Below are 15,293 nucleotides of genomic sequence, written 5' to 3' on the forward strand. Positions count from 1 at the left end.
GTATGCATATGCAGACTGCAATAAATGAAAGAAATCAGAGTAAGCATTCACAGTAAATGTGCTGAATACTGGTTATTATTGAGCAAAAATCTAGCTATGGATTATTTACACAAGGCTGGTTGGGACTATGGATTTAAACAGTTCCAGTTTTCTCCAGCCTGTGTCTGCTGCAGCCTCAGCTTTCTGTTCTTGGCTGACAAGTCACTAGACCTTAAAGCGCCACAATGTATTGGAGTAAAAGTATTAAACTCATCTTAAATATGTAGTGAAGTCAAAGTGAAAGTAGGAGAAAAAATAATATTCCAGTAGATAGAGATACAGTATTTTAGTACTTAAGTACAGTAGTGAAGTAAAAATAATACTCAAGAAGATACAGATACAGTATTTTAGTACTTAAGTACAGTAGTGAAGTAAAAATAATACTCCAGTAGATACAGATACAGTATTTTAGTACTTAAGTACAGTAGTGAAGTAATAATAATACTCCAGTAGATACAGATACAGTATTTTAGTACTTAAGTGCGGTAGTGCAGTAAAAATAATACTCCAGTAGATACAAATACAGCATTTTAATACTTAAGTACAGTAGTGAAGTAATAATAATACTCCAGTAGATACAGATACAGTATTTTAGTACTTAAGTACAGTAGTGAAGTAAAAATAATACTCCAGTAGATACAGATACAGTATTTTAGTACTTAAGTATAGTAGAGAAGTAGTTCGACTTTGTAAATATAAATTTCTGAGTAAAAATCATTAATCCAGTGTGGAAAATCTCTTTCACTACGGATAAAGTTGATGTTTGTGTGGATCTGTGTTGTGCAGCCTGTCCATCCTGTACATTTCCTTAGACCTTTAGACAGTAACTGTAACTGCCACTATATTTCACATCAGTCATCACAATGCTGTGGGATGGCAGGGCATGCTGACATGGATGAAAGAACAGAGTAGAATAGAAGTGTAGGTGATTGCAAAAGACCACCATAATTTTCTCTATTATTCTCTCTCTTTCTCTCTATATCTCTCTATCTCTCTCTGTCTCTCTTTCTGTCTACCTGTCTGAGCAATAATATAGCTAGTATCTGATTCTCTCATTCCTCTGATGAGCTTCTTGTTTACACAAACTAATTTTTTTAATGAATTAATATTCCTCATGTTTCTCGTAGTGATTTATTTTTTTCTTGAGGACGGATATTTCAGATATTTGTGCAGATTCGCCAACAAGCCTGCCGTAGCAGCGCTCGCAGATGGTGGAGTGGGAAATTATCCTGTTGCCGTGGTGATACTCTCGCACCGATAATTATTCCTTGTTGAAAGTCTGCGCTGATCTCGTCCAGAGCCACTGCGGGCTGTCCATGGTCAGGGCTCGGGGCTTGGCTCCAGCTTGTTTTTCCTCTGTTGCCTCATCCTGATGATATACTGAACTGGGTAAATGCTATGACACTTAAACAGCTACAGAACTGGTGAAACGTACTGTACAGTGATGCACTTCAGTGATGTCTGATGCTCTAACTCAACACACCCTGTGTTATGCTGTATTAAACATTTAACACTAGATGCAAAGAGGTTAGGATGCATATAAGCCAAAAGAGTGTTAACGGTAATGAATTAGTGGCACCACTAATTAATGATACTGTACTAAATTGTTACACATTGCATCAACATCATCAGCAAGGCTCTTAAGGAAGCAAAGGATGATTCACTTTCAGATTTTAGATTAAATTAGAAATGATTTTACTGTAATGATAATGGATATTGATTTGTTTAGGATATGAAACATTAAGCAAGGAGAGATTATTGATTTTGTATAAAACGCAATTTTCACTCTGAGCTAAACTCTTTTTCTAAACTTTTGCTTTTTTCACATTAATTAGTAGTCTACAGTGACTCAAATATGTTTTTTTCCCTTAATATAACAGACCAGAATTTTTCAGAGCTCTGTGGACATGTGAAATCTTTAAGCTGAAAAGTCTTTTAAAATCATAATTGTTCATAATTCAGGACTCATTAATCCATTCAGATTTTATGCTCAAATCAGATTCAACTTCACTAATGTGAGATATATTTGGATACCACTTTAAATTAAGACTACCTTTATAAAGGGTTAATAAATGGTTTACAATTAGTTTATTAATGGTTACTAATTATGTTTTAAATGCTCTAAAAATCATCAATAATCACTTATAACACATATGTAGAAAGGGCATTATTAACCTGTTGTTAAAATAGTGAACCCACAGCCATCTATATTGTTGCCCTTTCTACGTATGTGTTATAACTGATCATTGATGATTTAAGGCATTTACAACCTAATTAGTAACCATTAATAAATTAATTGTAAACCATTTATAAACCCTTTATAAAGGTAGTCTTATTTTAAAGTGGTACCTATATTTGTGTGTAATGTGAAATGACATGCATCTTCACATTCTTACAATATTTCACGATGCCTTTGTTTTGCTACACTGTCAGTGTTGTGTCAAAATTTGACTCTTCGCCCAAATCTGACTTCCCTAAAGCAATGTTCTGTTGTTCGTTGTAAAGGAAAACATATATAATATAATAGTTATTCATAAATAAAAACAACAGGATTCATGAGCGCAATTTGTTTTGCTCTGTACTACCTTGTGATGTGTGCGTAATGGACTCAGACAGGGAGACAGAATTCAGCATAACACTGGTGCATGAGTACAGGCAAAAAGATGCATAAAATGTGATTTGACTAATCATATTTATATCACATGCCCACAAATCGGATGTGTGTCTAATCGAGGGCCACATATAAAAAATCAAATCAAATCAAATCTAATTGGAAAAGATTGAATTCGATGTGTCCACACAGCCCTGAAAACCTGAGATCTGCATCACAATGAGACACTGACACAAAAGGTAATGCTTAAGAATGCTGTAAATAATAATGAATTGAGACATTATTTAAAACATGTTGCAATCATTAATAATGTATTAGCGTAGTAGTGTTAATTAATCATTAGTTGAGACATCCTACTCTTAGTACTCTAGAGTTTTACCAAAATATGATATTTGTTAGCTATTGTTAGCCTAATAGCCTAAATTGGTGGCCTATCATAGGGGCTTCGTAGGCCACCCAAATTGGCTTGATAGCAATTCTTATCATTTATTTGACACATGCAGTATATGATGTAAAGCAGATCTGATTTGTGGGCATGTCAAATCTTATCTGTTCAAACTGGATTTGTGTCAATTTCAATCCATCCCTGATCATCGGTAAATTTTACATTTAATTTGTAAATCAAGGGAACAGAGTCTGGAGGAAGAGTGGAGAGACACACCGTCCAAACTGCTTGATGTCTAGTGTGAAGTTTCCACCAATCAGTGATGGTTTGGAGAGTCATGTCTTCTACTGGTGTTGATCCACTGTGTTTTATTATCAAGTCTAAAGTCAGTGCAGTTTTGTTTTCCCACAAAGTCTTACAGCACGTCATGCTTCCCTCTGCTGACAACTTTTATGCTTTTATGGAGATTTTATTTTCCAGCAGGACTTGGCACACTGCCCACACTGCCAAAAGTACCAACTGGTCTTATATAATATTAACATTTTCTGAGACACTGACTTTTGGGTTTTCACTGGCTGTAAGCCATAATCATCAACAATAAAATAAATACATGCTTAAAATAGATCACTCTATGTGTAATACATCTATATAATACACAAGTTTTACATTTTGAACTGAATTACTTAAAAAAAAGTAAATTTTCATTGATATGCAAATATTTTTTTAGATGCACCTGTGTGTACAGTATATAAGCAATAATACAATGATGCTTCTATTATGCAGATTCAACCTTTCCAATATAAGTCTGAATATTCATGACAGTCAGCCTACAGTATATTAAGCATTCTGTGTAAGTGTGGTGTAGTTCATGGCTTCCTACCTTTCGGTCATTCGGCTCCACGTTAACGCCCTCAACATCCCCCTGTAATAACAGCACATGGATGCGCATAAGCTGCGAGTGAATCTTATTACTCTGAAATAAAACATTAACATTTTCCACATTACTTACATCATGCAGCGGGTAGGCTGATGTGTAGACTCCATTGGCAAGTAGGCTGCTGATGCCTACGGACATGACATTTCAGTAAGATCAGGGCACCTCAGAGAGCACAGAACAAACATGCACACCAATTTCCTCTATTTATCTTACAGAACAAAATGCCATCAGCGTCTTATTAACTGTCAGAACGCTCGATATGGACCTTCTATTACCACCTATTACACAACATACATAACAAAAGTCAGGAGTGTGATACACGATAGTTTGTGGACACCTTTTATTTGCATGGTCCTTTAAAAAATAAATATAATAATGGTTTCTACATTTTTCACTAGTTTATGAAACACAGCTTTGAGGATACAACTACATTTATCCATGAAAACATTAGTGAATTCAGACAGAAATGATAAAATATTTTTACAGCAAGTTTTTGTGGAATGTTCCTTTAAAAAACAAAGGTATTTATGGTTCCTATATCTAGGAAGGTGTTTTATTAGAGTTTTACAGCCATCACAACAGGGCTCCGGACACCTCATCACTGAATGTTTCTCCAAAAACAAAGGTATTAATGCTTTCTACACCCATGGGAAGGTGGTTTACTAAAGCATTGATCATAGCTGTGAGGATATGACTGCATTCAGCCATGAAAACATTAGTAAATTCAGGCAGAAATGAGAATTTTTATCAACACACCATTGCTGCCAGATATCTCTCTACTTGTCTATTTCCTCCATTTACACAAAAACAAGACAGAAGCATGATACATCAAATGGATAAATGTTCATGATTCGCTCTACTGTTGTTGATCTAATCTGATGCTACATGAAGTTTGGAGGTGTGTAGTGATGTAGTGACTCTGCAGAAAGTTGGTGAACTCTGTGCACTTTACTCCTTAGCATCCGCTGACCGCACTCTGTTATTTTACACTGATAGAGCACAGAGTCGCTCTCATATCACTGACAGTTGGCTGTGGAATATTTAGTAGTGAGTTGTGAAATTTCACGACTGGACTTGTTGCACAGGTGCTGGAGTTCACTGAGCTCCTGAGAGAGACCCATTCCTACACTAATGTTTGTAGAAACAGTCTGCATGACTAGCTGCTTGGTTTTATACACCTGTGTTTAAGAAAGTGTACCTGAATTCAATTATTTGGATGAGTGAGCAAATACTTATAGCATCATATTGCATTTCTTCCAAAAGCAAAGGTATTAAGGGTGTCTGCTCTTCCAAATATGGATATAACTGCATTCTGCTGTGGGTTTAAATAGAAATTGAAAATTTAAAGCATATTTGGAGTGGTATTTAATGCTGCATTTAATCCATCCGTAGCAGTGAACACATTCACACAAACCCGGAGTTTTGGCCCTGGATTAGGTGCTTTGCTCGAGGGCACTTCATTGAATATTCACTAAATACAGAGGGCTCAAACCAGTGACCTTCCGTTCCCAGGCCCACTTCTCTGATCTATAGGCCACAGCTGCCTCCACAGCAGGGAGATGCAGGCGATCGACCCTGAACCTCAAACATGCAAAACACGCACTCCAACACCAATCCTTTATACTGATGTTAATTTATCAGTGTTCTGGATCAGGAACTTCACTCCAACTCATCATGGGTTCTAGATGAGGCTCAATGGGCCCTATCTTACACCCTGTCATGATGCTCATTGCTATCTTATACTCCGCCAATAGTATATTTCTTAAAGCTTGTGCCTACATTGTTTAAATAGCAACAGAACATACGAATGTTTCTAAGCTGATAGCAATGGTGGTCTGGAAGTGAGATGTGTTCAGGTAAAATTCTGGTGTATTGCTATCTTGACAACAGAAAACACAGGTGCGCCACTGACTGATTAGAACCCTGACAACAGTCAACCATCAGACGTTCAATGTTATTTGCTATCTTAGGAAACATCAACAATAAACAGAATACAGAAAAAATAACATTGCTCCTTCACAGCATGAACAAACAGGTCAGTTTCCTCTGCTGAGAAGCACAGAAGCACTGCACAATTAAAATACCAATCCACCAAAGTCAGAGTGCACCTGGCTCTTAAAAGGAATGGCAAGTGTCACACTGATTGGTATATTTCAAGCTGTCAAGTGTTTTGAGTCGTGCAAAACATATTTTTGGTATCCTTACAATACTAAACAATACCCTAAATCTAGCTGCAAGATGCACAGTTGACAGCTCACCTATAAATCACTAATATAGAGCCACATAACTCAGTTACAACTCTGTGCTGGGGGTCTTTATAACCTTATAAAAACCTTAGCTTTATATGCAATCCATTCCTTGATAATGAGTTTATTTAAAAGTATGTCACAAACTTTTGGACATATTCACATTTTAAAGAGTTAATTTTTTTTGCCTTTGTGTTAGAATTATCAGTTTATAGTAATATTGTTTTCAAATAGCTAGTTATGCTAAGTCAACATTCCAGCAGGCCATTTATTGTTATTTAGAGCTAATAAGAGAATATTTATTTGTTTTGGAACACAGAACATAAAGATCAGAGTGTTGCAGAGCCTGATACAACTTATTTCCACTGCTTTCTAAAGAAGAGGAGCTGCGTCTGTGGTTGAATGTGTAAAATGAAAACATCCACCTAAATGTCCATACTTATGCTCTTACCATTTTGTGCAGGGGAAGCATGAGAGCCCCATAAATAACTGGCACGTCCCATTTCAGCTAAGCTTCATAACCAAGTTGTTTCTCTGGGTAAGAGTTTTCTGGTTTTGGTTCCCCTCCTCAAAATGTAAGAGCAAACATATGGACGTTGGTTAAAAATGTAGCGTTAAAAATTAACCATAGATGTGGCTTCCCTTTATTGAAATGTTGTGAATATAAATTAGATTGATTCATGTCTGTAACACTGTTGTTAAGGCGAAGAAATTTAATTTTCATTATTTTAGATTGTGTTTTAAGCATTACTAGTACTGTAGATTAGGTTATGCTTCTTATGGATCCCAGGAAGACCAGCTGTTGTTTTCCCTACAAATAAAGGGAAAAGCAATAACTGGGGAGCTTTTTGCGGGTCTATATTGATTGATGTTTCACTAGTTCTCATACTTCGGTGATCAATAGCTCATTGTGTTTGAAATATCATGTAGCTCAAGTGATCAATGGCATTAAAAGGTGAAGGCTGTGTACTTGTAGCTTCAATGGGTCTCAAAGGAGTCTTCTGAGAACAGCACTTTATTAAAAGCCTATTAATGCACTTACCCATAGTGTACTTGCTCTTCGTGCACTTTGTTCTTTTTATAATCTCGTACACCTGAAAAAGAAGAATTTCTCTTTTTATCAGGGTTGGTTGTTATATTATGACAACAAGGACCAATATGAATGTCTCAAATTGGCTGGGAAAAGTAAGTCTGGTACCAGTCAAAAGTTTCGACACAAATTCTCATTTATATTGGTTCCTTATTTGTATTATTTACTACACTATAAATTGGTAATAACTTAAAAACTATAAAGAAAAAATATGCAATTAGGTAGTAGACAAAATAAGTGTTGGGACTTCAAAAAAACATCTGATATAAAACCTAATCCAGATGGTTTGGGACGAGGTGGAGTGCAGAGTGAAGGAAAAGCAGTTAATAAGAACTTAGCTCCTTCAGTTTCAAAATCAGTGTCTCTGATTTTGCTATTTATAGGTATATGTTTAAGTAAAATGAACATTGTTGTTTTATTCTATAAACTACAGACAACATTTATTCCGAATTCCAAATAAAAATACTGTAATTTTGAGCATTTATTTATTTGCAGAAAATGAGAAATGTCTGAAATAACAAAAAAGATGCAGAGCTTTCAGACCTCAAATAATGCAAAGAAAACAAGATCATATTCATAAAGTTTTAAGAGTTCAGAAATCAATATGTGGTGGAATAAATCTGTAGTTTTCATGTCTTTTGGCATGTTCTCCTCCACCAGTCTTACACACTGCTTTTGAATAACTTTATGCCTTTACTCCTGGTGCAAAAATTCAAGCAGTTTAGCTTGGTTTGATGGCTTGTGATCATCCATCTTCCTCTTGATTATATTCCAGAGGTTTTTAATTTGGTAAAATCAAAGAAACTCGTCATTTTTAAATGGTCTCTTATTTTTTCCATAGCTGTATATTGACTTGTTTTTTGTTTACTAGTTTAATTTACATTCCTTCATAGTTCTGATGTCTTCAGTATCAATCTACAATGTAGAATAAAGTATAAATTAAAGTAATAAAAGTATAAAAATAAAGTAAATTATAAGAATAAAAAGGAAAAAACAATAAATGAGAATGAATGTGTCCAATCTTGGACTGGTGCTGTACATTAAACATAACTATAAGCTGTAGAAATGGTTCTACATATTACTGAAAAGGATTATTTGAGTTTGTAATATCAGTGGATGAATTTTTGTCAGAATATTCATCATGTTTTTAAAAGGTCCAACTTGGTTCAAAGTTAAATTGCTTTAATGTTTTGATGTGGGTGTAGTTAGCACTACCCTGGATAGCTCTATCCTCAAATGACTGATGAGTGTTATTTGACTTGCTTTCTGCTGCAGTGTTTGTTGTGTGATCATCTGTTGTATGATGTAATAAACTCCCCCCTAAGGGAATCGTGAGGAGTCACTGGTATCAAGCGATGCCCAACACCTGATGACTCTACACTGATGAAGCTGAGATGTGAGTCGGACTCATACTCACGATTGAAGAGCGGATTTTGCTGTTGAAGAAGGAATCTCTGTCTGACAGGTCAAATCTGTTAAGGGAGATTGGACATTAAAATATGCTGAATCCTGAACTTCATGTTACAGTACGCTGCTTATTGGCATCTAGCTGAAAAAAAAAAAAAAAAAAATATATATATATATATATATATATATATATATATATATACACTAGTTATAGTTATAACCCAACACCTGGTTTGGTAGGTCAACGCCTAATTATGTTAACTATGCTTATTTCTCCAAACTAGCTCACTCGATTCGTAATATTTTCTCAAAATGAGAAATTCTTGTAGCGTATTTTTCGCACAGTAAGACGCAAATAACGTCCGTTAATTTTCCCAAAAATCAACAGCGCGCCTTGTGTATGAATTCTACCAGTCAGGTATTAAGGAGCAGTAAAGCCACTCTGCTGAAGTACAGCGTTATACCGAAGTTTCAGGTTAGTTCTCCAGCACTAAGCAGTATTAGCATTAGCGGCTAACTGCAGCACTAGCTCTTTCACTGTTAAGAGGTGAGTCTATCAGACTGTAGTCTGCATGTCTATCATATTAAAACAAGCTGTGCGGGAAGAACTGACAGCATCCTGGCTTACCAGATCATCATCAGTCTTTGTCAGTAATGCACTGTCGGACAGCATTTACTAGCGCTAAGCACTGCTAACCACCCTTGTTCCTTACTATTGGCACTTAAAATAATTTAATTTGAGTGCAAATGCATGTGGTTAAATATTACCAGGACAAAATCCAAATGCTAGTTACATTAATTGACCAAATTCTGCCCTATTGTTTAGCAAAGGAGAAGTCATACAGTTCCTCAAATGTATTTATTATTAGGCATGTCATTATAACCAATTATTTTGGGAAGATAGATTGTTCCAGTAATAATTGTGATAAACAACACTATTGTCACTTTATGACCATTTCAGTCCAAAGAAATAATGCTAATAACATATCATTATAACACATTTACACATTAATTTTAATGATAATGTCAAGACATTGTAATTGGAATATCAAATATCCTAAATAAATAAAAACTAAATAAAATAAAACCACCTTTTTAAATTAAGTCATATAATTGGCTCTTTTTTATCAAGTAGAATAGGCAATACTGAAGACAGAACAAAAAGTCCATAATTTAATTATTGTGACAGTTTTACTCATTATAAAACAGAGCCTGGCCAAAAAAAGATTCCACACTTTAGATTCTTTATCTTTAGATTTGATTATGGCACCCATTCAATTATGATCATTCCAGTTTTTTTTTTCTTGTCACATTCCTTCCTCAAAGGTAATGTTTTCCAACTGTCCTTACACTTTATAATAATGAGCTGGACAGTTCTTAACCTGATTTTATTAGTTTCCTCTGATTGAAACAGATGAACATCTTCTCGATCACAGGATGAGTATTTCCACATGGTAGTTTAACATATGAGAATCTACTCCCTGCATCAATTAGTGTTAAGTAACTTGTTGCAGCTGAAACATTGTAATCACTTAATGCAGTGATTATCCAATGGGAGGCTCTTAACTATTTGCTTAGTTAAATCCAGGTGGTGATTTTCTTTTTGACCAGACAGTGTATAGACAGTATTTGCCTGATAATACTACATTCATTAATGTAACTGAGGTAGTTAAATTGTACTCACAGGTGCTGCTTTTCTCTGGAGAATGGATAGGAGAGGTGTTTCTCAGTCTGGACGCGATTCTCCTCCACTTTAGGATACAGAGGTGCAGTAACTTTGTGGATGAACAAGTTGATTTTCTCGACCACGTTACTTCCAGTACTGACATCATATTTCTGCACATTCCCAACAAGTAATATTAGGGTTAGTGTGAGCTGCATAGCAAAGCAATAATACATTTACATTCTGATTTTTTAATGCTGTTTAAGGAAAATAATGGACATACTTTTTTGGTGGGCATCTTGAGCTTCATAAACTCTGCTTCTCGACAGAGGACATTCCAGGGTGCATGAATCTTCAGAAAGCCCACTCCCGGGATTTTATTCTGAAAACAAAAACACAGCAAAACAAACAGGACCTCAGTGTAGTTCCTACTGCAGCAACTGTGGCCTGAGGCGCTCGCTGGTCCAGCTCTGCTTCCACTGAGATTTGGGGCTACTGGAAGAGAAGAACAGTGGGAAATATATAAAAATACGAGAGATGAGGGAGGGATTACCAACTGGGCCTAGTGGGCACATTCAGTGCTTCAGCATAGATTTATATAGATTTATAATAGCCTGGCCCATTGCCTAGATTTTTTTTAATTCTCACAGAACCCACACAACCCATGAAGGCATCAGCAAGGTGATACATGAGTCAATGAAAGCACCAACACACCACTTGATAAATTCAGAAACGCAGCTGTGTGTGTCTGTGTCATTTTATGTCCAATGAATATCTAGATCAACTGGTGCTGTTTTTAACAGGATTGGAATTAAGACTTGTGAAAATCACAGCTGTTAAAATTACACTTAATTAAAGCAGTTCTAACTATATTGGTAAGTCATGACTGTGAAAATATAGCATGAATAGCATATAAGAAAACAGTGCTTATTGTTTGTTCCTCAACAAATAATGGAAGCATTAGGAACTAACAATAAAACAAATGTAGCATTAGGTGCTACTAGATGCTAGATTAATATTTGAGGATGATAGTGAGATTTAGTAACATAGGTTAGAAGTAATATACAGTGGCTTGCAAAATTATTCATAACCCATTGAACTTTTTCACATTTTGTCACCTTACAACCACATACTTAACTGTATTTTACTGAAATTTTAAGTGAAAGACCAATGCAAAGTAGAACATAATTGTGAAGTAGAACGAGAATTAAACGATTTTAAAATATTAATCAAAGTAAAAATCTAAAAATTGCCTTCAGAAGTCACTTAAAAAGTTAATAGAGTCCATCTGTGTGTAATTTATTCTCAGTATACATATAAACACCTGTTTTGTGAAGACCCCTTAGTGGGTTATTAGAGAACACTAGTGAACAAACAGCATCATGAAGTCCAAGGAACTCACTGTTCAATCCATCATACAAAGATGGAAAAAAGTATTCTACAACTGAAAACCTACTAAGACATGGCCATTCAACCAAACTGACAGATCGATTAAGGAGAGCACTGGTCAGAGAAGCAGCCAAGAGGCCCATGGTCACTCTGGAAGAGCTGCAGAAATCCACAGCTCAGGTGGGGACTATAAATCGTGCACGCCACAAATCTGCCCTATTTGGGATTGTGCCAAAAAGAAACCATTGTTGAAAAAAATAAATAAATAAATAAGAAGTTCAGTTTGCAGTTTGCCACAAGCCATATATGGGACACAGCAAACATGTTGAAGAAGATGATGTTTGTTCAGATGAGAGCAAATATTAACCTTTTGTGCTAAATGCAAAGCAAAATGTGTAGTGAAAAAGTAACACTGCTTATCACCTGGAAAACACCATCCCCACAGTGAAACATGGTGGTGGTAGTATCAAGCTGTGGGGATGCTTTTCTTCAGCTGGGGCAGCTGATCAGAGGTGACAAAATGTGAAAAGTTCAAGGGGTATGAATACTTTTACAAGCCACTGTTATAGAAAATAATGCTTATGCTAGATTAAAAACTGTAACAGCTAGCTAATACTTACTATATAACAATAACGCAAGTTGTATTTGTTATCACTATATTGCATTAGCAGCTTATAAAGTAAATAATATAGTGCTATATATTTGCATAGTAATAATAAAAAAAACAGTAGAATAAAACAAAAGCATGCACAGTGCTGATGTTAGTTCGATGGGTGCATGTGGTTCAGGGATTGATGCTGGATATCTTGTGTTAGAGGGGCTGCTGAAGATCTATTACTGAGAAAGAGTCACTGCAGTTATATTTTATGATCCACAGATGATGCCTGTCTAAAAGTACAGACTGTACCTCTATTACTTTTCGTTTTAACAGATCTGTAATGGCCAAGTAATAACAGTGAGAAAGAGGACATCATTTCTGCAGTGCGTGAGAGGGAAAAGGGGATTCCTTTAGCTATCTCCAGCTGGAGAGTGTGTTATGTAAGTTCTGCTTCATGTCCCGCTCTTGTTATAACTCCCAGCCCACACGTAGGGTCTGACCCTGTCTGTACAATCTCAACCACTGCATTCTGTGATCTACAGTACAAGCAGAATACCTACCACTCTACTTTTGGGCTTTGTTAAGCGAATGATGCTCATTCATGAAAAGAAATTAATTGTCAGGGGAGGTCTAAAAGCCATTATGAGGCATTTTAAACAGCAATATCAATATACACTCTGTGAGCACATTATTAGAAACGCTGCATCAGTACTGAGTAGAAACTCTATTTGCTCTTAAAACATCCTTTATACTCTTTATAGCATGGATTCCACAAGATCCACAAGATGGAAAACATTCCTTTGAGATTGTAGTCCATGTTTACATGACTGCATCACACAATCAGGAGCACTTTGATGCTGAGAATCTCCCATTATATCACATCCCAAAGGGGTTTCAACTGGATTCAGATCTGGTGAATGGGAAGAACTGCTACTGAAGAACACTGAGCTCATTGTCATGTCAATTAAACAAGATTAAGACAGATTTTAAATAGTGAAATGTTGTATTATAATACTGGATAAAGCCATTAAAAAGTTTGGCAGTTGATCTCAAAGCAGGTAAACCCAAGAAGAAAGGGAAAAAAATAAATAAATAAACACACCACTCCTCATGCGGGATCAACCTCGGGTCGTCAGGGTCGTGGTCCAATACACTATGGATGCCCCAGCTAATAAATTTGGACGCGACTGAGAAAAAACGCAGTTATAAGGAGATAGAACCAAAGAATGGGTGAAAAAATTAAAACAAGCTGACACTAAAGTCACGCCGTGCACAACAAAGAGAATGGGGAGGAACGTAAACAAAAGCTCGCCAGAGAAGCATTTTATTTATTTATTTTTTTCATTATCAATCATTATAGTTCAAACAACCTCATAGGCCAGATGTTTTATGGTTGTGGGCCACATCTTGCCCACGGGCCACCTATTGCCTATGCATTAGAAGACAGAAGAAAGTAAGTAAGAAGAATAAGAAGAAATTGTGGTCATGAAGGGATGCACATGGTCAGCAATGATGGCCAAATGTCCTACAGCATTCAAGCTTCGAGTTACTGGTATTACCAGACCCAACGTGTGCCAAAGAAACATTTCCCACATCATTGGGCCCCACTATCCGTACACTAGCATGGACTCTTGACACAAGTCAGACTGGGCCATGGATTCAAACTCTTGGTGTCAAATTCTGACTATATATTGACAGAGCCTTTAACTGTCCATTGTTGGTGAGCCTGAGCCACCTGCAGCCTCAGCTTTCTGTTCTTGGTGGACAGAAGTGTAACCTGATGTGGTCTTTGGGTGTTGTATCCCATTCATGTAAAAGTTGCTTGTGTTTTTGCTCCTTACAATCATGTAGTGCCTGGCCTCTCATAAAAAATTACATTATTACCTTATCTGCAGTAAAGGCATTATTATTATGTTCTATTATAATTGCAACAATGGATTAAAATGATACTAATATTGTTCAATTTAGAATTATTTCTGGTACAATATATTGTTGTTAAAAATAGGCCTAAAATCGTTAGAAGCACAAAATTACAAATATCATTTAAATTAAATTTAGAATAACATATTTTTTATTTTGTTATTTCTTTTACAATATATCATCCAAAAATTATTATTGTGAGATACCCATGCAGCGTTTGTATCAAAGTTAACGTATCAATTCTGTTAGCATAAACCAGTATATGGCCTCTGTCTTAAACAAGGCTTTTCCATCTACAGAACTGCTGCTTCCTGTCTGTTCTGTCCTTTATTGAGCCATTCTGATGATTGATTTAAACTTAACCTGAAGTAGTAATATTTCTGAGCTAAGATGCATTAAAAATCATATTAAAACTGCAAGAGGAGATTAGTGTATATTTTAATAATTTAGATAAAATGTTTTCTAAAAATCGCATCTGTGCATCCTTAATCGAAACTGAAGTGTGGGAATTCCCAAACCTAATATATCAAGTGTTGCTGTAGCTTAGTGGTACACTTAGCCTAGGAATGAATGATGTTACACAGCCAATTAGATAGTCGGCTAATTATACAGTGCCCATAATTCCTGGATTCGCTATGGATAATTAGCTATCGCTAATGGCTAACTATCTGTGTTCCAATGTGTTTTGGGAGGCTAATTAGGAGTAATTACCCAACTTACATGCTGTGAAAGTAGTAGCACACTTGCATTATTAACATAAAGAGTTCACCAAAGCACAAATCACATACAAATCATGTACAAACAGGGTCTACGCAATTCCCCCGCAACCTTTTTCTTCTTCTTTAAAGTATCTTCTTCAGTTTTCCAAAGGAACATTGTGTTTCAGAGCTCCGGGCCTAGCCCTTTTCCATTAGCATAAAGGAGTGTAAAGGAGGGGGCGGCGAGCCACTTGCTGCAGCTACAGTCTGAAAACTACTGTTGAGAAGACACGCAGTGACATTAGTGCAC

The 15,293-nt window shown here is 36.0% G+C and overlaps 1 protein-coding gene across 3 annotated transcripts in view; it reads right to left on the reverse strand.

The window, feature by feature from the left end:
- ano1a (anoctamin 1, calcium activated chloride channel a) overlaps nt 1–15,293 on the reverse strand; it is a 70,702-nt gene that overhangs the window by 33,395 nt on the left and 22,014 nt on the right. For all 3 annotated transcript variants that reach the window (XM_022670034.2, XM_022670033.2, XM_022670032.2), the window contains exons 4-9: nt 10,662–10,760; nt 10,400–10,551; nt 8,726–8,780; nt 7,261–7,312; nt 4,045–4,100; nt 3,916–3,957 (exon numbers count right to left, since the gene is read on the reverse strand). In XM_022670034.2, the coding sequence (XP_022525755.2) occupies nt 3,916–3,957; nt 4,045–4,100; nt 7,261–7,312; nt 8,726–8,780; nt 10,400–10,551; nt 10,662–10,760 (456 nt within the window). The remainder of the gene's footprint in view (nt 1–3,915; nt 3,958–4,044; nt 4,101–7,260; nt 7,313–8,725; nt 8,781–10,399; nt 10,552–10,661; nt 10,761–15,293) is intronic.

The sequence above is a fragment of the Astyanax mexicanus genome, chromosome 16 (genome assembly GCF_023375975.1).
Source record: "Astyanax mexicanus isolate ESR-SI-001 chromosome 16, AstMex3_surface, whole genome shotgun sequence".
NCBI lineage: Eukaryota > Metazoa > Chordata > Actinopteri > Characiformes > Acestrorhamphidae > Astyanax > Astyanax mexicanus.